This window comes from Mustela nivalis (genome assembly GCF_964662115.1).
Source record: "Mustela nivalis genome assembly, chromosome: 5".
In the NCBI taxonomy this organism is placed as follows: domain Eukaryota; kingdom Metazoa; phylum Chordata; class Mammalia; order Carnivora; family Mustelidae; genus Mustela; species Mustela nivalis.
The window spans coordinates 80,530,279-80,555,393 of record NC_139024.1 but is presented as its reverse complement, the minus strand read 5'-3'; the positions used below and the strand labels follow the sequence as shown (position 1 = coordinate 80,555,393).

The 25,115-nt window shown below is 36.5% G+C and overlaps 1 protein-coding gene and 1 pseudogene across 6 annotated transcripts in view; both read right to left on the bottom strand.

Moving 5' to 3' along the window:
• The window catches only part of CEP85L (centrosomal protein 85L), a 223,697-nt gene that overhangs the window by 76,365 nt on the left and 122,217 nt on the right, over positions 1–25,115 (bottom strand). For all 5 annotated transcript variants that reach the window (XM_082730950.1, XM_082730949.1, XM_082730951.1 and 2 more), the window contains one exon: positions 4,843–4,964. In XM_082730950.1, coding sequence (XP_082587076.1) covers positions 4,843–4,964 — 122 coding nt within the window. The remainder of the gene's footprint in view (positions 1–4,842; positions 4,965–25,115) is intronic.
• On the bottom strand, positions 1,296–3,700 carry LOC309865141 (coatomer subunit gamma-2 pseudogene; annotated as a pseudogene). Its single transcript has one exon. The product of its transcript is annotated as a coatomer subunit gamma-2 pseudogene (transcript).

The window sequence follows — 25,115 nt, the reverse complement described above, 5'->3', positions numbered from 1 at the left end:
CATACATTTCTAACTATCATAGACTCATTATTTGTGCCCCTCAACAAATTTATATATTACATTCTAATGCTTAGTGTGATGATATAAGGCGGCTGGAGGCCTATGGGAGTTGATTAGGTCAGGAAGGTAAAGTCCTCATGAATAGGATTAGTGTCTTTATAAAAGAGGCCCCAAGGAGTCCCTTGCCCCTGTTAGTGAGGTTACAGCAAGAAAACAGCCATCTATGAAACAGGAAGAAGGCCCTCACCAGACAAAAAATCTGCTGGTGCCTTGATCTTGGACTTCTCAGTCTCCATAACTGGGAGAAATAAAATTCTGTTGTTTATAAGTCACCCTGCCTATGGTATTTTATTATAGCAGCCCAAATGAACTAAGACACCTATTAACTTATACCAAATGGAATGGTCATTATAATGGTGCTTAAAGAAATAATAAAAGCCAATTAATTCTGAGGGAGAATGCATCCATATTAATAAAATTTTGAATTTTAGTCTGTTTAAAGAGTATTCATTTCAAGTATGATTCAAGTGAATTAAATTGTAGGTGTAAAATATATATCCATTGGGTCCTAAATCCACATATAAAATTCACTTGTACTAGAAATAGCTAATTTTTTTAAATTTTAAATTATTTAAAAAATTTTTTAAGATTTTATTTATTTGACAGACAGAGATCACAAGCAGGCAGAGAGGCAGGGGGGGGGCGGGGGGAAGCAGGCTCCCTGCTGAGCAGAGAGCCCTAAGTGGGGCTCAATCCCAGGACCCTGGGAGCACCACCTGAGCATAAGGCAGAGGCTTTAACCCACTGAGCCATCCAGTCACCCCTTAAATTATTTATTAGCAATTTCAAGTATAACAACTGAAACTGGAATAAGCGTTTATTTTCTATTAATAAAAATGAATTTTGACAAAAATGGACTCTGTCTTCCCCTCTCCTACCACCCCTCTGTGATAAAGGCTTTCCAACATTGACAGGAGCTTTCAGATGCCCATTAAATTAAAGAATATAATGAGGTTTAAGGAGCTGGGGTATAGGACAGTATTCGATTTGCAAGATCACCCAAAGCTGTACTGTCATAACAAAGTTGACCAAGTAAATTTTAAAAAAAGGAAAAAAAAATTTACATGCATGAGGACAGATATTGGCTTGATCTGCTGCCTCAGGGCCAAGTATTTAATTTGCTTCTCCAAAGACATTAATCTTTAAAAGTATGACTCTGGGAAATTCATGCCACTAGCCTAAAAAAACCCACTGACAGTGAAGTGTGCACTGACTTCATTTTGCCCAGTAAAAATTTATACAACAGAAGCTAAGATAACATCTATAGGTGTTCCCTCCCAGTCACCTGCATGGTCACTCCATCTGCTGAGGCCACCCTGGACCTTAACCAGTAAGTCATAGCCATCTCTGTATACACTTGCCAGAGAGAGGGAATGGGAATTCTTGTTTTTAGGTACATTGTCCAACCTCTCACAGGCTGCATGCCCAGAAATGTGATATTATTGAAAGCTTCTTCGAGAGTTTTCACAGAACTGAGGGCAAAGTTCTCTTCTTTCTTAAATATGTCTCCCACCTCTTCCCAAGCAGCAGCAAAATTAAGCTTCAGTACTTTCTGAATGTGGTCAGACACAGTCACTTCAAGATCTTCCAGCATGTACCCATCATCATAGCCCTCCTCAGCCAGAAACCCAATGTCAGGGTCGCAGTCCCGGAATGTGAACTTCATGGTGCAGCTAAAGGTGGCTGCAACTGCGGTCGAATCATCATCAGGCAGGTGAACCAAACTAACATATTCCTGGCTGATTGTAAGCAGGGCTCGGGGCTGGGATACAACACAGCACCTCAAGGAACCCAATGGCTCCACCTGCACAGTCCCTTTCTCCAGCAGCTGGTCATTAAGAGTACTGGAGCAGTCAAACTGGAACACGATGTGATTGGTAAACATGTGCTTGATACAAGGAACAAAATATTCCGTCTCTGCTTCCATAAGTTGAACAGGCTCAGAAGACGTGAACAAGGGTCCCAGATCCATAAACTCAGGAATGACAGCCAATTGTTCTTGGAAAATGTCTTGCCTGGAAGGGGCCAACTTCTTTGGCTAAGTGGCCCCAAGTGTAATTTCTGCTTTCTGCTCAAAGACATGGGCCATAGCAAGAGGAAAAGACTTCATGTCAAAGGGCTTCTCTGCAGGCTCCAGTGTGTACTGGTGGAGGGCTTTCTCCATCCCTGGCACTGAGATGGTGAGGTCGTTGAAGATGTACATAGCATTCAGTGCCACCTGCCTCTCCTGGAGCACATTCAAGTAGAAAGTAGCCCTGTCCCAAACCTCATCGTCCATCATACACCTTTGTAGGAGTACTAGGACGTTTGGGAGAAGATTCTCATTTTGAGCCCAGATTTAGCCAAAGCACTCACAGCAGCAGCTCTGACAGCCTCATTCTCCAGTACGACCTTATTAAAAATAAAGCAGATATTCTTGGAGGGGACAGGAATTCTGAGGCCCTCTTTGCCCAGCAAAATCTTAGTAGAATCTTAGTAGCCAGAACAGTGTGTTCACAGTCCTCAATGAATTCACAAAGGTGGGCTAGACCTGCTTCTTTACCCTCAGGCTTCTCTTCCACAATGCTGATTATGCAGTCCACAACTGTCCACTTATATTCAAAGCCTCCATCATCTCAGGGCATGTTGGAGAGGAAAGTGATCATGGCACTGTGCTTTTGAGGGTATTTCTGAGAGTGAGTGTTAATTACCTGCACAACCGTCACCCTGAACTCATCTGAGATTTCAGACACAAAAGGAGATACCTGCTTCATGAGCCTGTCCACACTGCTCTCAGTCCCTGTTTTGAGGAGTGTAGTAATGGCCAGACTAGCAATGCTTCTGTTTGAGTCTGTGATCAAGTTTTCTGAGTCCAGACTGCAGGCAATAACAGCAGAGGGGTGTTTCATTGCCACCTTGTTCAAGATCCTCACCGCTGGTATCTCAAAGCTGGCTTAGGAGAGCTACAGAAAAGTTGAAGAACTGAAATGGCAGGTGCCAACTCCCTTGCAGTACAGTTAGGAAGATGGATGACAGCTGACACAGCTTCATAAATAACCATTTCATGTTTATTTCACAAGCAGCTCTCAATGAAATCAAAGAGTGGACTTTCATGGCCCTCTTCATTTTCTTTTAGTAAGTGACTGGCAATTCGGATCAGCATGCAGTAAGCAAACTGAGATTTGAGACCGGATTTAGTAAATTTATTCAACATCTTAGAAACAGCAAGGCGTTCGTTCTTTTCGAGGTGATACAGGACTCCCAATGCATGTTACTGGACCATAATGTTGTTGCTGGAAGCGGCTTCTTGGGCTTTGTTGACCCAGCGCTTAACCACATCATGGCTTATCTTCATGTGTAAGGAAGACACCAGTGGGGAGCTGAATACACTGGAGACTTTATCCATAATGGCCTGCTTCATGTAACTCTCGATGGCCTGCAACATTATTCCATTAGTGATTCTGCAGAGAGCCCTGATGGCTGGGCCTCGGTACACATCTTTCTTTCCAGTCATGTCCTTAGTCAGAAGTTTGTAAATTAGAAATGCAATGCGGGTCTCACGGGATAACATCAAGGCATTGGCAGGGTTACATTCTTTTCTGGAGGCTGTAGGGTTGAATCCATTTCCTTGCCTCTTCCAACTGTCGGAGGCTACCCACATTCCTTGGCTCACGACCCCCCTCCTCCAGCAACGTCGCTTCTGTGACCTGCTTCCATCATCCCATCTCTTCACTGTGAAACAGCTTAGCTTTTCATAAACTTAATCACATATCTTCTAGAATCTTCATTTATCAAGTATGCAAGTGATGCCAGAGAGGCAGAGCCTCAAGAGGGAGGGCTTCAGGCCAGGAGGCTTCTTGATTTTGTGTGAGAAGGAATTCAAGGGCAAGCCATTTAGGAAAAAGGGCAAAGATTTATTAAGTACAGAAATAAGAAGGCTTCTACTTCACAGAGTAGTGGTCTCTCCTCCCAGGTGAGCATGAAGAACCCCGCCCCCGCCCTGCCTCTCACGAAGGGTTTTGTTTGTTTTTTAAGATCTTATCTATTTATTTGACAGAGAGAGAGAAAGCAAGAGAGTGAACACAAGCAGGGGGAGTGGGAGAGGATGAAGCAGGTTCCCCACTTAGCAGGGAGCTCAATGCTGGGCTCTATCCCATGACCCTGGGATCACAACCTGAGCAAGGCAGACGCTTAACCGACTGAGCCACCCAAATGCTACTCCAGTAGGTCCTGCTTAAAACTGGTAAATATTTAAACAAAATCTTTCAAAATTTTGACTCTTAAATACATTTAAATGTTTGAATTAGCCTGTCCCCCAAAATTTCTAAAATGTTTACCTGTAAGTGATTTAATTTTAAACATTCATGATGTTCATAGTTTTTGCATCTTCAGATCTAACATACATTAGTTTAAGTATTAGCACTTTAAAGTAGTTTTCCAATTTGATAGTTTCCAAGTGTAAAACACAAAGATACACCTGTATCTTTGATAATTCGTTAGCATTGCAACTAACTTTCTACATGTATAAAGACATAAAGGAGTTTCCAAATGAGTTACTCTAATGTAAACAGGAGGGTGGTAGAAAACAGAAAGATGGACCAACAGACCAACCCTGTTCTCACAGAGGTTCACAGAGCTTTGTAGAGGGGGTGAGATGAGGGAAGGACAGACAAGAGATATCACTGTATTTGTAAGATGATATTTCTTAAACTCTAAGTAGTGGATACAAAGGTATTTTTTTCACGATCTACATTTCTGTATGCCTAAAATATTTAGTAATAAAAAAAAACAAAACAGACTCACCGATCAATTACAATTTCTTTTTGCCTTAGCAGTCCTTCTTTTATTTTCAGCACTGATTCCCACTTACTGAAATCCTGATAGCCAGAAGGTGAATAACTTTGACGAGACAATCCAGTCAAAACCTGCACAAATATATTTATAATATTAGTATACTTAAAGTGTTTAAAAAGAATATTTCAACGGTATTTAATACTTTCCCAATGATTTTCATTAAAAACAGAGAACTCTCTCTTTGATTTTTTTTTTTAAGACTGTCTGAAATCATACTTGTGAATACAACATAACTTGGAAGAATTTCAAGGAAGTGAAGTAAAAGCACAAGTCTAATAACTGGTGACAATAGAATATTTAATCTGGTTTTTTTAACACTATAAATAAGATCTTATTCTCATTATCTTATGTAAACTTTCATGAAATGAGAGATTAATCACTCACTGCTTAAGGAAGAAGTACAATAAGAAAATGTGCCATGGTTAGACTAGACAAACATTATATGAAAGGTTTCCACAAGGAAATAAAAATTAGTATCTGTAGCATACAGACTTCAAATTGTCACCTATCACATCAGATTTATTTACATTAAAATTTCAAAAGCAAAAATACTTTCACAAAATAGTAAACATATTTATAGAAAATAGGTATAATCTGGTTGGGTGATTACTGGCCTCCGGTAATTACATCATTTAGAAAAAGTGTGCTTAGAATTTAAGAGAAATTTCAAATATTTAAGAGAAATCAATACTGATAAAAACCAATATGGTAGTTATCCTCAAATTCCTATGATTGAAACAAAAAAGAAAACCTTAATATACTAGTAGCCATAGACTGAATTTTATCTCCTCAAAAAGGTATGTTGAAGTACTAACCCCTAAGTACCTCAGGATGTAACCTTCTTTGGGAACAGGGTCTTTACAGACATAGTCAAGTTAAGATGAAGTCACTGGGGTGGGCCCTAATCCAAAATGACTGGTGTCCTATGTAAAGGTGAAATTTGAACACAAGTACACACAGAAGACTATAAAGAGATACAGAGAGAACACCATCTGAAGATGAAAGCAGAGATAGCAGTGATGCATCTACACACCAAGCAACACAGAAGATTGTCGGGAAACCACTAGTAACTCAGCATAGAATATAAGATCCTTCTTCACAGGCTTCAGAAGAAACCAACTGAGCCAACACCTTGATTCTGGACTTCTAACTTCCAGGACTGTGAGACAATAAATTTCTGTTGTGTTTGTATCCTTTGTTGTGGCAGCTGCAGGAAACTAATACAACTAGTAAATCCAATACCAAGGAATATCCAAAACAAGGAATAAATTCCTTGGCAAGCTAAATAATCCCACGGAAACACTCCAAAGCAACTTTAGGAAAATTCAAATGTGCAGTGATATTTTTATTCTTTGTTTTCCAAGGGCGTTACCAGCAAGACCTACTTCCGAATAAACCACTAATTTTGTGACAACAACTAGTCCTAGATTAACCCTTTAAATTATTATTTTCAAGTAATACCAAGACAAGTTATTTCAGGCAGAAGACAGACAAAAGAAGATGAACAGACGAGAAAGGACAGAAACTAGGAGATAACAGGATATATAGCTTTGTCATATGCGCAGATATTTGGAGTTTAAGTGACATAGGGTTACAAGGGGCAGGTTAGTCTGAATTTCATTCTTTCCTTTGCCTAACATACAACCCAGACTAATATTCAGCCATATGCCCTAGTAGAGATATGTTAGTTGCTACAATACTAAAGTGTTTTTAATGTGGTTGCTAATTAGCTGTTGCCCAAACCCCTGGAAGGTTCTCCAGTATCCAACAAATCAAGAGTTTCTGGCATTAAAAGGGGTTTTCAAGATGCTCCATCCATAAATGGCATCCTTTCTGATTACTTGGTTCCCTACACTGCACTAGTCAATCCTCCAAAATGTTTCCATCTCAACATTACCTACCAGCTTATAATAGTTGGCAGAACTAAACAGGTTTGAATCCTGGGCACTCCAACAAAAGAGCATGTTATCTTAAGTACCCCACTGTGTCCACTATGGCCTAAATAAGGTATTCACAAAATTTCATATCATCACAAGGGATGAAAACATTTTTTTAAAGATTTTACGTATTTGAGAGAGAGAAAATGAGAGAGCATGAGTGGAGGGGGAGGGGCAGAGAAAGAGAGGGAGAAACAGAATCCCCCCTAAGCAGAAAGCCTGATACGGGGCTCGACCCCCAGGTCCGCAAGATCATGAACTTGAGCCAAAAGTAGATGCTTAACTGACTGAGCCACCCAGGCATATTTTTGAAAATAACTGCTCTTAGGAGCTGAGAGAGCATTCAGCACCATAAATATTGCTGATTCGATGAGATAGTCTCTACTTACTGAAACTCCCAAGTTATTTAATGACTATCAATTTAGTGGGTAAGTCACTTAATGAAATTTATTTTGTCAAGTTATAACTCAAGCAGGAATTCATTAAAACTAGTAAAAGCTAAGCAAAACAAAAGAGCATATCAACAATTTCAAAACTCAATGTAAGATCTGGAAATTATCAGAATGATTTGGTAAACCATTTGTGCTAGAATTTATAATACCAAATATTTCCATTTATTTGGTGCCTAAAAGTGAATACACACACACACACACACACACACACACAATATATATATATACATATACACACTGAGTTATCTATTGTCTCCTCTTCCAAAGATCTAAAAAGGGTTCCTCTATTTCTAAGTATCACACATCAGGAATGACTGATACCATAATATCTGAAGCTATGTTTTACCTCCTGTATCTTTCGCCTATTTCAGTAAGACAAGTGTCCACAACTCAAAAAAGTCAACAAAAACAACATCAACAAAAAGTGCCCAAGCAACACGATGATTTTGTGAAGAAAACATTAACTTTTCTACTCTTCATAAGTCATCTGCTAAAGAATTTCCCCACAGCAGACAACCTCTTAAGGAGAAGCCTTTTCTTGTTTTGAAACACTTGTTGGCATCAAGAAAGAGAGTAAAGGGGAAGAAAAGGAGGTTTTTCAAGAGAAAAGCAAATAACGATACCACTTGGGTGTATAGCACTGGAATCACTTGCAGAATGCACTGCTAAAGTACTTGCCAGATACTTCTATGAATATACATAAAACAAAATATGAAAATTTACTCATCTGATTTGTAGCTCCCTTGACCTACACCCTTTGGAAAACAAATCAAAATTGCGCTATGAAACTGAGCAAAGAGGAATAAAGAAAATGAGAAATCAGGTAACGTGATGCCCCCAGTTTTATTTTTCTTTTTCAACATTTCCTTAGCGATTTGGGGTCTCTTCTGATTCCATACAAATTTTTGGATTATTTGCTCCAGCTCTTTGAAGAATACCAGTGGAATTTTGATCAGAATGGCATTAAAAGTATATATTGCTCTAGGCAGTATATATAGACATTTTAACAATGTTTATTCTTCCGATCCAAGAGCATGGAATGGTCTTCCATCTTTTTGTGTCGTCTTCAATTTCTTTCATGAGTGTTCTGTAGTTCCTCGAGTACAGATCCTTTACCTCTTTTGTTAGGTTTATTCCCAGGTATCTTATGGTTCTTGGTGCTATAGTAAATGGAATCGATTCTCTAATTTGCCTTTCTGTATTTTCATTGTTAGTGTATAAGAAAGCCATTGATTTCTGTACATTGACTTTGTATCCTGCCACATTGCTAAAGTGCTGTTTGAGTTCTAGTAGTTTGGGGGTGGAGTCTTTTGGGTTTTCCATATAAAGAATCATGTCATCTGCGAATAGAGAGAGTTTGACTTCTTCATTGCCAATTTGGATACCTTTTATTTCTCTTTGTTGTCTGATTGCTGTTGCTAGGACTTCTAATACTATGTTGAACAGGAGTGGTGAAAGTGGGCATCCTTGTCTTGTTCTTGATCTCAACGGGAAGGCTGCAAGCTTTTTCCCATTGAGGATGATATTTGCTGTGGGTCTTTCATAGATAGCAGCAATGGCCACAGTCGCCAAACTATGGAAAGAACCAAGATGCCCTTCAATGGACGAATGGATAAGGAAGATGTGGTCCATATACACTATGGAGTATTATGCCTCCATCAGAAAGGATGAATACCCAACTTTTGTAGCAACATGGACGGGACTGGAAGAGATTATGCTGAGTGACATAAGTCAAGCAGAGAGAGTCAACTATCATATGGTTTCACTTATTTGTGGAGCATAACAAATATCATAGAGGACAAGGGGAGTTAGAGAGGAGAAGGGAGTTGGGGGAAATTGGAAGGGGAGGTGAATCATGAGAGACTATGGACTCTGAAAAACAATCTGAGGGGTTTGAAGTGGCGGGGGGGTGGGAGGTTGGGGTACCAGGTGGTGGGTATTATAGAGGGCACGGATTGCATGGAGCACTGGGTGTGGTGAAAAAATAATGAATACTGTTTTTCTGAAAATAAATAAATTTAATTTAAAAAAATTAAAAAAAAGAAAGCCTTCCCCTGTAAATAAGATGCTCTAATATTTTTTTTTAAAAAAGGTACCTTTCAGTAAATATCAGTTAGTAAATATCAAAAGTTCCCATCATAAGAAAAATTTTTTTTGTAGTTTTGTATGGTGATAGATGGTAACTAGACATAGTGGTGATCATTTCACAGCATATACAAATACCAAATCATTGTGTCACACACCTAAAACTAGTATAATATTAAATGTTAATTACACCTTAATTTTTTAAAAATGTAACATACAAAGAATTACCTAAATAAGTAGCATGATAGTCCTCCTTATTAAATTTCAACCCTGATTCATAAAAACAGTTTAAAAAGGAGAACACAAAATCTGACACACAACCAAATACTGCAGGTGTAAAAGTAATTTTTAAATTTTTTATAACTGCCCACCACTAAAAATGACAATTATGGAGTCATTTTTTTCATCTAAGGCTTTTAAAATAAGGCCATATTATTATGAAATAGAGCTATATAGACAAAATTATAAAATGCAACTTGAAATAGGTATTTAAGAGATTTTTTAAAAAAAATTATATTGTAAATTCTCAACTAGCAAAGCAGTGACCATACCTTTTTGACTTTGCATACAATATAAACAATGTTATACTACTAAAGAAATACAGAAAGGGAACAATTGTGAAAACTTATTTTTATTATAACTTAACAGCAGTTCAGACTTTTGGTTTCTCTTTTTAAGATTTTATTTATTTGAGAGAATGAGAGCAGGAGCAGTAGTGGGGTGGGGAGGAGGTGGCGGAAGCAGATTCCTTGCTTAGCAGGAAGCCCTACATGATGAGACGGGGCTGGCAGGGCTCAATTCTAGGATCCTAGGACCCCGGGATCATGACCTGAACCAAAGCCAGACACTTAACTGCCTGAGACACCCAGGTGTCCCATTTCAGAGGGTTATTCTTCAAAAACTGCCAATGTAATGTGTTAGCAAATGTTAACAGCTTCCTCCCCTTTATTTATAAAACAGGAACTATCCTCTCCTAATTACATATTTGATAAACTGAAGATAACTTAAGAAATCCTATTAGTATCAATTATCATTAGTTTCCAAGCAATGGACCCAAAAGCCCCTGGGATGTTCTCCCTGACAGTGACACAATAGGAACCATGAGAATATACAAATGCACACTTAATAGTTCTGTATAGCATTATCTTAGTTTTAGAACATTAACATATGCGCAAAAAGGGAGCCAAGTGAAATTGCCTTAAAACCTTCATAGTGAAAGTTATTGAAAAATCAAGCCCAAGATAAAAATTAATATTTTCTTTGTTTTACTGTGGATTGAGAGTTAATGTGGTTTGCAGACTATCTCTTGCACAGTACTGGCTAACGTGAACAAAAGAGAAGCAGGAATGGCAATATCATTCTTGCATGTCATAAAATTCTAGACAAAAAAGGATTAATTTTTTAAAATCCTTTAGATAAATTAAATAAAAATTTTAAAATGAGAAAGTTTTATACTGGGAAAAAGCGACATTCACCAAGAAGATAAAACAGACACAATAAACCTCCTATGAAGAAAAACTATTAAAAGATAAATGGGTGCCTAGCTGGCTCAGTTGCAGGAATGTGTGACTCTTGATCTCAGGGTCATGAGTTTGAGCTCCATGCTGGGTGCAGAGATTACTTAAATAAATAAAACCTTAAAAAAATGAACAAAAGAATCTACATCACAGTAAATACTTTAGTATGTCTTTCTGAAATAGAAAAACTAGGTAGAGTAAATCCAGTTCACCATCTTTTTTTTGTATGCAAACTAAAACTGGTGTCATTTCATATCTCTTCATCACTTTGGCACTATCTTCTATCTGCAAATAACCCAGAGATAAAAGTCTAGATGAAGTAAATGGTGTACACCACGAAGGCAATAACAAAACGAAGGGTAGCAGAATATGCCACCCCAAATATGGCTGCAGGGATTCTGGACATGCACCCCAAAATATGCCCCTTTGAAACATTATTTTGAGCCACAGGCACTTGAAAAACAGCAAATGTTGGGAGAGGGTTTTTGTTTTTTTTTTTTAAGATTTTTATTTATTTATTTGACAGAGAGAGACACAGTGAGAGAGGGAATACAAGCAGGGGGAGTGCGAGAGGGAGAAGCAGGTTTCCTGCCAAGCAGGGAGCCCGATGCGGGGCTCAATCCAGGACCCTGGGATCATGACTTGAGCCGAAGGCAGATGTTTAACGACTGAGCCACCCCAGCCCCCTGGGAGAGGCTTTCTCCAAACTCCATTTATCTGCCTTAAGGACCTCAACTGTCATAAATTCCCTCCCTGGAAATTTTATCAACAAGGGAGGACTGACACTCATCACAGAAGAGGAGACTTGTAATCGATGCTGCACTCAAACTTTCTCACAGACTATCACATCTCCCATCTATTCTTCTAAGGACCCATCTATCTTTCCTAAAATTCATTTCCTCTCCCCTTAGAGGCCTACATCCTACTCCCCAACCTTCCCCATTAATATGACTTTTGATCCTGGATTCTAATCTGCCTCTTAAGGAGTTCTTCATTTTCCCCTGCCTTATCTTCCATGTGTACATGAGGTACATGCTAATAAACTTGTTTTTCTCTTGTTCACCTGTCTTTTATTACAACAGTCTCAGCCAAGAACTCAGAGTCAGAGGAAAATTTTTTTCCTCCCCCACATCCACCTATGAACTAATTCTTAAAGAGTTGTTAATATTCTAGAACACAGAAGCCTTCTCTTAAGACAGACGACAACCCCATTCCCTAATATGAGAAGAGGAAAAGATTTTATATAGTCCATTATAAACACATGTAGCCCATTAGCAATACAATTTTGAACATATCTTTACCCCAAGTAGTCAGAAAACAATAAAGAATTTCTATTCTATAAATCATAACTGGTCATGAGAGGCATACCAGTTTGTGGCAGTTATGTATCGATAATAAAATACACATTTATATCATATTCTAGAAAACACAGGTACTCCTTTGAAAGAATCTGAATAAGATTCACTGAAGAGGTCTTTGAATCTTTCTAGGAAAAAAAATGTATCAAAATTCACATATCAATAAAATAGAAAATTACTGTTGTGATGCTGTTCTACTTAGGATTTCAAGTAGTCAGTCATGTTTCTACGTGACTATACCCAATATAAGTAATCAAGGAGACACAGGCAACTTAATATATAATTTGTACTTATAACTTATGAATAATAATAAAACTTTAACTAGACATGAACATGAAATCTAAGGGATAATTATAAAGCCATGTAACTATGTGAGTTAATCTGAAGTATGGAACAAAAAGGATGTCATCAAAGTAACAAACATTTCAAAATCTGTGCAGGTGAAACAAGAACACTTTTTATAAGTAAACATTTTCCAGACACATTTGGGATTAGAAAGTATTTTATATTCATATTACCAAATTCAAGGAGAGAAGAGAATCCCTGTTTACATGCTTTCCTACAAATGTAGAAGATATACTGTTGCAATGGTGGTTTATAAAAGAATACAGTAATTTACTGCCAAAGAAGGATCATTACTCTTCTGCATCTAAACCCCGACCATCCAGATTTATAGACCCTAAAACACACATAGGCATCTCTTATTGTAAACTGCCAATTCTACTCTTATAATTGAATAGAGATAGCAGGCATCCACAATCCCATATACATGCTACTTAGATGAGACCCAGATGCTGTGAAAAGTTGCCAAAATAAGTCACTTAATGTTCAAACATGCTTCTAAAATAAGCTTACTATATTGCAGCTGAAAATAGCTCAAAATTCTTTGGCCTCAGCCTGGACAAATACTGTTAAATTTAGATAATCTAGTGCTACCACACTTAACTGCAATACAGCCTCTGCAGTTCTTACAAGCTCGTTATCTCTCCTTCATTTGCCTTTGTTCCTTAGCTCATTCATCACTCACAACATGTCACATAACACAGCAAATCTCCTCTGTCTCCTGGAATAGTCTATCTGAAGCAATACTCTACAAGTGCTTTTTAGTAAAAGAATCATGATACTTCACCCAAAAGTAAATTCACAAAGCTCAGTAATGGAAAGCAAAACAAAAACAAAAACAAAACCAAAAACAAAACAAAACAAAACACCATACAAATTATATAGAATTCAAAGAACATTTTATTCACCAAAAATAGGAAAAACATGGATTATACAATTACTAAAAGAATTGTGCTTTCAAGTAAAATTAGTATTTTACATATTATATTATTACTAAAAGAAATGTGCATTTATTTTAAAAATCTGTATCTTAAGCCCATGTAATTATTTATAGCGATTACTACAAATTTTCTCTAACTAAATTTATACCAGAAGAGCATATTTTAAAATATTCTATCCATAACCTCTTCCTAATGAACAATTATAAACTAAAGTCTACATCTTGACTTCTGAAATTTAAATTATAGAAGGAACTGTGTTTTATTTTTCTTTCCTTTTTTTTTTTTTAATTTCTTCTCAGTGTTCCAGAATTCATTGTTTATATACCACACCCAGTGCTCCATGCAATACATGCCCTCCATAACATCCACCGCCAGGCTCACACAAACCCTCACACCCCTCCCCTCCAAAACCTGTTTGTTTCTCAGAGTCCACAGTCTCTCATGGTTTTTCTCCCCTCCGATATTCCCCAACTAACTCACTTCTCCTCTCCATCTCCCCATGTTCTCCATGTTATTCCTTAGGCTCCACAAGTAAGTGAAACCATATAACTGACTCTCTCTGCTTGGCTTACTTCACTTAGCAGGAACTGTGTTTTAACTATCTCATTATTTCTTCAATTTGTCTTTATTATTAATTCTATAATGCTAGCTATCTTTGCCATCCTAATCAGACTTACTGAAACAATAATGCAAATACATCGTTACTTAAAGGGTAAAAACTCGGGAAAAAAAATTTTAAAACCTTTAAGAGGCATACCTATATTTTATATCTTAAAAATACATGTGCATGGGGACGCCTGGGCAGCTCAGTTGGTTAAGCAGCTGCCTTTGGCGCTCAGGTCATGATCCCAGTGTCCTGGTATTGAGTCCCACATCAGGCTCCTTGCTCGGCAGGGAGCCTGCTTCCATTCTGTCTGCCATTCTGTCTGTGCTCGCTCTCTCTCCCTCTCTCTCTCTCTCTGACAAATAAATAAAATCTAAAAAAAAAAAAAAAAAGTTCATGAAAATAAAGAGAATCTTTTTTTTTTCTTAATATTTTATTTGTTTATTTGACAGAGCTAGAGAGAGAGCACAAGTAAGCAGAGCGGCAGGGAAAGGGAAGAAAGAGAAGCAGGCTCTCAAAGCAGACTCTCTGCTGAACAGGGAGCCTGATGCGGGGCTTGATCCCATGACCCTGGAATCATGACCCAAACTGAAGGCAGCTGCTTAACCAACTGAGCCACCAGGGCACCCCATAAATAAAGATAATCTTAAAAATATTACTTATTTCCACCTTGCTAAACAACTGAATTACTATTAAATTAACTCTTTTCTTTTGGAAGAAGGGAACTTTTCTTCTCAAAAATCAAACTGCTATGGATGCACAAAGTGCAATCTTTGTTAATATTACCATGTTTTTTTTAAAAATGCCAACAAAGGAATGAAACACAATCTCATCACAATCAAAATGCAAACGTGAAGGGGAAATGGTATATCCAAGACTGAGGAGCAAATCTTTTCCTTAAGCAAATCAATCAGAAGATTTAAAAAAAAAAAATGAAGCTTAAGTCTTCAAATTTAATCATTAATTTTTACTTATAAACCAGTATAGTTTTATCCAAACCATTTTGTTTAATAATTTACTATTTTAAAATTTAAGATGAAATATATTGACGGAAGACTTTAATAAACTTAATTTGTTAACTGTAATTAACAAACATAATAGCTTCTACTGGTAGCCAAACTGGAGGGAAAAAAAATAATAAAGGGTATAACTGACAATTCATGAAAGGAATATTATATGAAACAGAAATGGAGAGAATTCTATCAAAATGAAATATTTAACATAATGTGGATTTTTTTGCCCAAGGTTACAGATACCAAACATACCACACTATAGAACCAGACCCTATGCAGAGCCATAGCATAAGCACTAACATATTTCATTTATTTTAAAAAGCAGATTACCAAAATATGTTTTTTTCAAGTTATCATATTTTACTATCAAGAGATAAAAGAAAAAACACATAATAATAAATGTGCTTTAGGACAAAAGCACTGTCTACATTATATTATTTTAAAAATGTATTGAAAGCATTTTTCTAAAAGGAAAAAAGGAACTATTAATGATGGTTAGCTGGTGGGAAGAGAGGAAGAAGACTTTTACTTTATATCAGGTAGATTATTGACTTTGCTTACCATCCATATACTACTTTTTCTTTTCTAACAGTACAGCTATGGGCCATTAAATGTTTTCTTTTTCAAAATGTTAAAAATACTATTTTAAAAAAATATATTTCAAAAAATATATATTTCAAGAGTCAACAATGGAAAATATTCTCAGGGCAAAATTGTCAAGAAGAGATAGAGCATAAAACATGAGTTAAGTTGATTGCTATTTAATTCAAACATCCCCTCACATAGTTCTCTAAAAAATATTAGAATTAGAAATGTTAGAAATTATTTTTTATCCTTGGAGTCTAGTTCAACATCTGGCCTACAGCATACAATCAGTGAAAAGAATATGAATAAAATACACTCCCTCAAGTATATTTCTCAGTCTTCACAAAAATTTTAAATATTTCCAGTGGCAGAAGCAGATATTGTAATTAGAGCATCATGATAGTAATTATGACAGTGATTCCTTTCCCAGTTTAGTCTGTATCATAAACCAGGCCTTATTTTTTTATAATCCCTGGTACTCAGCACAAAACTTGACTGACAGTTTTTGCTAAATCTTGAGCAATCTAAAAATTTACAGTAACAATAAGCTACCATCTCCCAAATTATCCTTACTTAAAATTTTATCATTTTCATAGCAACAATATACCTAATAGAAAGAAATATAAACACTTTAAAGATTATAGTTCAAAGGTCAATTCACAAATTTAAATTTGAATAAAAATCTTACTTTTCTGCCCTTGAAGTCTAGCCTCATTTCTTTCAGACCCAGCAAATCTCTGAGTAATCCACATAACTAATTTAACTTTAGTTTTCATTTTAGAGATAAATTTGAAAGACAGTCTTCAGTAGCCATACTGTATTCTATGTTGGAGATGTGAAGTCTTACAAGCACTTTGTGTTCTAACATTTATTATACAGATTTATAACTGTATGAATATTAAATTTTTGATATTTATTTTTTCAAGCTAGATTTAAAAACACCAATATATTAATTCTTCAAATGTCAACAGTTCTTCAAATGTCTATGATCCCAACTAAGCAATAAACCTATAAAAATGACTGTATTAGCAAGAGACACTAATGAACAACTGTGCCAAAATTATCCTTTTGATACCAATACTAGAGCTGTCCTGAAAACCACTCACCACACTTGATCAATTAACCTAAAGGCAAATGAAAACATCAAATGAGATGTTCACATCCTTTTTTTGTGTTACCTAAGCTTTTAATTTGGAGATGGGTTAAGGAAGAAGTACAGATTTACTGAGATGTATCAAAACCAATGTACAACTCACAGTACCTTAAACTGCAGATAAAAAGTTATAATGCCGGGAAACCTGGGTCGATCAGCTGGCTAAGCATCTGCCTTTCTCAGGTTATGATTGCAGGGTCCTTAGGACAGAGTCCCACATCAGGAACACTGCTCAGCAGTTCCCCTGCTTATCCTCGTTTATTCTCTCCCTCCCTCCCTCTCTCTCTCACAAATAAACAAAATCTTGGGGGAAAAAAAAGTTACCATGCCTACATATTACAAAGTTAGGCTTATTAATCTTATCCACTGGGACACTTTACATCTCCTGCTTTATAGGTAAATATGAATTCCACATATCAAAATCCATTTTACATAACCTTTCCAAGAATGCATCTATGCTGAAAAATTAAGCATCAGTTGCATTTGCATTCTAACAATTTCAAGACAGCTAAGTGTGTAACGAAGAAGAGAAGCTATTATATTTTAGGGGTTCTCACCTGAGGTAATGAAAGACTTGTCTTAAATGTTAATATTACCAATGCCTTTCTATGAAAGCTCAGACCTAAATTAAGGTAAGGATATCTCCCCCATCCTAGCGCAGAAACACAGTTTAAGAGGCCACCTGATCTAAACTAAAAGTGTTACTCCTTCAGTTGCTAGAGTGGCCATTCATATCACTCTGAATGTTTACCAGTTCCCGAGTCTAACCCTCACCACAAAATTGCTGTTCTTAGGTCACTTTCTCAAAGTTCTTTAATTCAAAGGAAATGCTTTCAACTAACTACCTAACTTTTTAAAAATTGTTATACTGGATTTCACACAAATCAAATTCATTTAAGAGTTTCATCATCCTTGAATGAACTAATAGTTATAACAAGTTTACAGAGCCAAGAGACTGAAAAAGACAAAGAAATGTATCAGATTTATTTATAAAAAACATTCATCATAATGTTTCTGTGGTTTATAAAGGCAAAATTATAAATCATTTAATAATAACAACAGGCTAATTCAATAAACTATGGCACATTTATATCCCAAAAATGACAGCTTCATTACAGTTTATAACATATATTTTAATATGTAATCACATCAAAATGCCCAAACACATTAGTAAGTAAAAATTACTCCTCAATTAACAGGTATTGGTTTCTTATTTTAAGAGTTTTTTTTAAAAATAAAAGATACATAAAGGCAAGGACTTTTTTTTTTAACCATACTGTTTACCTAGTGTTTAGAACCAGTAAACCTATAGTTTGACTAAAGGAATGAATTAGGAAACAAAATGTGAAATTTACATGTTTAATTATTTTAACAGAGCTAGCAAGATAAATGGCTTCTAAAAATAACTCCATTTTTGAAGCCACCTTGGTATAGTCATAGAACATTTAAGTCTCAAAGATGCATTAGAAATTAAGTCAACCTGCCTTCATTTTATTTATGAGAAAACTAGAGTTCAAGTTCCATAGCTCCTCAATAAGCCATGACCAACACATAGCGCTACTCCACGAATTGGTATGTTACACACATACGTCAAAATGTGAATAAGTTAAAAAAAAAAAAAAAGCATATGTATGGGGTGCCTGGGTGGCTCAGTTGGTTAAGAGTCTGCCTCAGTCATGATCCCAGGATCCTGGATCAGCCAGGCATCAGGCTCCGTGGTCAGGGAGTCTGCTTCTCCCTTTATTCTCACTTCTTCCTTCCTTCAACTTATCCTTTTAAGAGCTCACTTATAATAATGGTCAAATAATATTCTAAACATCCATTAAATTTAACTTCTAAGGAATAAGCAGTATAAGGATTATAGAAAAAATATTCTCAAAAAGTCTTTATTCATGAAGTTCATGGCAAAGAAAACAAATATACCTATAAAAAATACGAAGTTGCCTTCCAACTTGGGGTTTATCTGACTTACTTGAATTATAAGAGATTTATTACTTATGCAATTTAAAATTAGAAACTAACAAAACAGGTTCCCTCCCACTCATTTTGAACAATGAAGTCTATTCAGAGGAACGAGAAAGGAAGAACAGTTCCCAGAAAGAAGAAATAACATATACAATGGCAGAGCTACCAAATCCATTACGGTAGGAATAGATGACAATGACAGATCAGGAAAGACCTTTGTGTGAAATGCTATAAAGTCTGGGCTTTTAACCTTGAGGGAGATGAGGATACAAAGAACAGTTCTCAACATGTAAGTGACAGTCAATTTTGCCCTTGGGACGGCAACTTGGGTAACAGGGTAAGGGCTGAATAGGACAGGGTCAAGACAGATGGCAGAAAGACTAGTTACTAGACTTCTATAAAAGTTTAGAGGATGAGTGAAATAAGTCAAGCAGAGAGAGTCAATTATATGGTTTCACTTATTTGTGGAGCATAACAAATAACATGGAGGACAGGGGAGTTAGAGAGGAGAAGGGAGATGAGGAAAATTAGAAGGGAAGGTGAACCATGAGAGACTATGGACTCTGAAAAACAATCTGAGGGTTTGAAGGGGCAAGGGGTGGGAGGCTGGGGGAACCAGGTGGTGGGTATTAGAGAGGGCACGGATTGCATGGAGCACTGGGTGTGGTGTAAAAACAACGAATACTGTTATGCTGAAAAGAAAAAAAAAAGACTGAGAAAGATAAATACCATAGGATTTCACTCCTGTATGGATTCTGAAAAGCAAAACAAATAATAAACAACCAAACAAAAAGCAAAAAAAAAAAAAAAAAAAAAAAGTTTAGAGGAGAGCTGATGAAGCTATGGATAAGAGACTTATTTGATGGTCTACATTTGATTTCTTAACGAATGGGACATCTGGTAGAATACAGAAACAAGAATGGGTCTCAAATTTCCATTTTGGATGATGAAATAAATGATGATGCCATCATAAAGACTGGGAATGCAAGGGGCTCAGTTGCTGGGATGCCAAGCACAAAGATAATGAGTTTAGTGGGGGACAGGGAGACTAGAAATCATGGAGTTGAATTAGAATCTTAACAAAAATGGAATAGCATCATGGTTTACGGAGCTCTGACAGAAGTATCTAGAGGATTAAAGGTTGTTTTTGTTGTTATTAAATTTGTATTCTGGTGTAAGTGTATGTGTGTGTATCCATTTCTTATTTTAGCTCTGGTTCAGTCAGCTCCCTTTGTAAAAATGTGCAGCTCTCTTAAGTCATATCATTCTTTATTATATGTGTTAATTTCATTATTAATCCTGAATTTCCTTGTCCTCCTGATGTTATCTTGCAATAGTGGTTAACTTCCAAATGTTCAATGTTTCATTTAGACAAGTCCTTTGAAGCCTCCGACCATGCTATAACATTTCTTTTCTACCACTCAGAGTGTGTTTCATCAACTTTTCAAAAATTGTGCAAACCTATATGAGCCCTTAGCTTAACTAACTGGCGCCTATTGATACCAAACTCCTCCCCATCACAAACTGGGAAATTTAGTAAGGACTCAAGAGAGTCCATCAAGAGTTCAGACATTTAGGAAAAAATAAAATGTCTGAGCCTCCAAGGATCTGGCATGTCAATTTGAAAAGTGAATCTACCTCCCCCAAATAAGCATAAGGTTTGCAGGTTCCTTCAGAATTGGGTCTTTTTTTCCTACCAGATAATGCCTATTCCCTTTTCTACTGCCTTAGGTACTTCCTTACCCCTTCAGTCTAGCCCTACTATTCCCATCTTTTTTATTCCTTCTTAGATGTTTTCTCAGTTAATCCTTCTATAGGTAGTTTTAAAATTCTCAAACTTTTAATAGAAAAGTATCCTCAAGAATTAGGCAAAATCTTTCTCCTGTCTGTCTAGCCGGTCTAAAAACCTAAAAAAGCTCCCTATCTTTGAAATGTGGTATGTATCACAGAAACTGATTCAAAGTGCATATTACGGTATTGTTTTTGTACTGTATTATATTTTGCTTTAATTTCATCACCACTTAAACTAAATTTTTATTAAAATTAAAAATTAAAAACTTTATTTGCCTCTAACACAGCATTCTACAAGTTGCAATTTAAATACTCTGTGCAAAAGATGACATGTATCATGATTTCCTTTACATAAAGTTAACTAAAATAAAGAATACTTTTAACAGGCACATTAAAAATGTCACAAAATTATATAAAAACAAATGCAAGAAAATGAACCCAAGATTTAGAATAATCATTTGCTTGGGTGGGGAAAAGATGGGAAACATGGCAGGATCATGTGGTAAGATATAAATAATTATCAACACCCTATGTTTTGTTTTAGGGTATAATCCTAAAGGTGCTTATAACTAGAATTAAAAAAAATAACTATTATTAGAGTAAAAGTTAAGTAACTACATATATAAAATAGGCCATACAATATTCAGTGGATATGAAGTACCAGAGATTGTTATGAATCCAAATAGTAGAGAAAAAAGTTTAATTTTTAAAAGGCTCAATTTGGAAAGGATGAGCTTATGGTGTGACTTTCCTCAGCTCTTACCCTCCAAATGTATTTTTAACAATGTTTCTTTTTTAAAGTTATTTATGTATTTGAGAGTGAAAGTGAGATATCACAAAGAGGGGGAGTGGCAGAGAATAGGGAAAGGGAGGCAAAGAAGACAGAAAGGGAGAAGCAGGCTTCCAGCTGAGCAGGGAGCCCAACGCCAGGCTGGATCCCAGGACGCCAGGGATCATGACCTGAGCAAAAGGTAGACACTTAACCAACTGAGCCACCCAGGCACCCCATTTTCAACAAATTTAAATAAGAAGAGGGGCGCCTGGGTGGCTCAGTGGGTTAAGCTGCTGCCTTCGGCTCAGGTCATGATCTCAGGATCCTGGGATCGAGTCCCGCATCGGGCTCTCTGCTCAGCGGAGAGCCTGCTTCCTCCTCTCTCTCTCTCTGCCTGCCTCTCTGCCTACTTGTGATTTCTCTCTGTCAAATAAATAAATAAAAATCTTTAAAAAAAAAATTTAAATAAGAAGAAAAATTATTTTGTTATTCTACTCTTATCCCAAGTGTCTCAATCATTCACATCCTTCTCCTCCTCCCTGGCCCTCCATGAACTTTGAAATTGAGGAGAATTTTTTAATTATCATTAACATTTTCTTCTTCAGGATCACTCATTCACAACCATCTTGCAATCTTCCTGGGTTCCCTTTTTATTCACTTGTCCAATCATTCATTCAGTCAGTACTTAAAAGTTATAATGAGTCAGGTTCTATACTAGGAAATAATATCAGAGAAAGTAAATAGTGGTATAAATATGAGTTACTTGATCAGCTCTCAAGGAGCCTGTAGTCTAGTCTAAGCAGATACTACTAATAAACACAATAAAAAGAGACAAATAATAGAGAAACATGCAAAACTGGTACAATGCAGGGAGGGCTGCACAGACGTAAACTGAAACAGCACTTTCTGTTTGTAAGGGGGAGGGAGGCTTAAAATAGAACGATAGCCTGTTCAGAGGGTCACAGGCAGCTGAAGAGGGCCAGAGTACAGGATACAAAGGAATGTGATAAGAGACAAAGCTAAAGGGCCTAAAAAAACAGAGGTCTGGATTTTAGCTTGTTTGAAAACTTAGTCCCCCTCTTTCAGAAAGGGCTGTCCATACAACTATAGAAACATCTTCTAACACAGGAATTCTTACCTTTTTTGTGCCATATGGCAGACTGGTGAAGCCTACTGATCCATTCTCAGGATGTTTGTATATGCATAAAATACACAGGATTCCAAACAATTTTTATAGACACTCCACTCTTAAGATAGTATAGCATAAGTGTGGGCTGTGCACAGCTGCTTTCTTCTGGAACATGGTAAGGAAGGGGGAAAGTAAGTTCACAGTGGAAAATGATGACGAACCTACCCTTCAGCCAGGTGATTGAGGTTAGCAGCAGTGATAAGTCATGTTTGACCATATGTACTCTTGGTATGTAATGAAGGTACTTTACCTCTCTTGCAGTCTGACCATGACTGAAACATCTGGAAAATCACAACTGGGGAACATTCCACAAAATATCTGACCAATACTCTTTAAAATGGTCAAGGTCTCTCAAAAAGCAGAAAAGTCTCAGAAATTGTCAAAACCAAGGGGACCAGAGGAGACATGTCTAGTAAACGTAATCTAGTATATACTGAATAGGATCCCAGAAAAGAAAAAGGACACTAGAGAAAACTGAGGAAAACTCAACAAAAAGTATATGGGCTTTAGTTAATAATGTAGCAACAATGATGCATCTATTTTGACAAACATACCCTAACTAATGTACAATGCTACACACAAGGAAAACAGGTGTGGGGTATACAGGAACTCTCTATACTATATTTGCAATAATTCTGTACATCTAGGACTGTACTAAAACATTCTTTAAAATATAAATAAGATGCATGAGATTAGAAAGGAAATGACTTACACTGAAAAATTACTTTTAAAAAGCAAATTTGCAGTGTAATATCTGTGCTTCTTTATTAATGCATTAAATAAGTATTTTCAGGCAGGCCTACTTATGTTAATTTCCATGATGGATATAAACAGTATTTTAAGCTAGCCGCAAACAAATATGAAATTACCTGAGATTGCTATACTGACAGTCAAATGTATTGCTAACACTTCCGCAATTTATAGTCTACAGTCAAAACTGAAGATATGCTAAATCTTTATTTAGAGTTTAGTAAATAGAAAGATGTAATTTGTTTTTTCCTATCCAAGTTCAAGACTACTCAACTCTACCCATAGACTGCAGGTTAATAATCATCTTCTGGGGGTTGCCTGGGTAGTTCAGTCAGTTAAGCGTCTGCCTTCAGTTCAGGTCATGATCCTAGGGTTCTGGGATCGAACCCCATGTCAGGTTCCCTGCTTAGCTGAGAGTCTGCTTCTCCCTCTCCCCCTGTTCATGCTCGCTCGCTCTGAAATAAAACAAATAAAATCCTTTTTTTCCCTTTTTTTTTAATAAAATCTTTTTAAAAAACAGAAAGAAAGAAAAGAAAAAAAGGCCTCTTCTAAAGGAAAGAGAAAATAAGCACATATGACCCTTGAACAACATGGGTTTGAGGTACATGGGTCCACCTGTATGTGGATTTTTATAAATAAATCTATGCATAGTAGTATAAATATATTTTCCTTATGGTTTTCTTAACATTTTCTCTTCTCTAGTTTACTTTATTGTTAAGAATACAATTTATAATACATATACAAAATATGTGTTCTGTTTATATGATGGATAAGGCTTCTGGTTAACAGCAGGCTATTAGTAGTTTTTGAAGAGTCAAAAGCTATCCGTGGATTTTTCAACCACATGGGAAGGGGTATTGGCACCCCTACCCGCCATGCTCAAGGGTCGACTGTACCAACACTAAATGGACACTCCACTGCAGATCTCTAATGGTCCGGACCCATACTTTATCTCATTAAGCTCTCACAACAAGCCCATCCCACAGATAAGGCAGGAGGTCCAGAGTTGAATCCTCAGTGTGTTGCTCAGCAGCTGTGCCATCTTTGACAACCCACCATAAACCACTTTAGAGGCTTGTATTTCCAGCCGGAGGCTTCTATTTCAATCATCATTGGCAATTGATAATAATAATGAGGTATTTATTACTTAAGGATTGAAAGAAAAAATGCTTGTAGCACTTTGAGCAAAGTGTCAAACATTATTCACGTAATTTCTTTGAGGTTTTATTTTTAAGTTGTAAATTTTCCCTTAGAAATGTTCACAGAGGGTCTTTTAAAATGTTTTTTGTTAGTTTTAGCTGATTCTTTAAATAACAAGAGATTTGCTCTAGAGAAGGATTTTATCTTTCTTTGGAAGAAACCAAAACCATCTCCATTTAAGGACACATAAGCAGCTGCTGCACCACATTTTAGTTACCCATAAGAAAGGGAAGCAGGCGGAGCTCGCTCTACTATAAACATAAAAAAATAAAATAAAATAGCAAATACCTCCTCCAAAATTACAGAAGAGAGTTAAATATTAGAATTTGTAGGTGTGGTAACTGAGGTAAATGTAATATATAGTATAAACAAAAAAATCAGAGGAAATAGGAAAATAATGCCTACACCTTTTCCAAAGAATTCTTTCTCCAGTTCTAATCTCAAAGACAGATTGTTCTAGGAAGTTCAAATACCATTCCACTTACTCAAATTTCATCTGTATAGTAATTTTCAGGAAAACAATTGCTGCATTAAATGAGGCAATCCTTTTAGAAATATTACACACCTT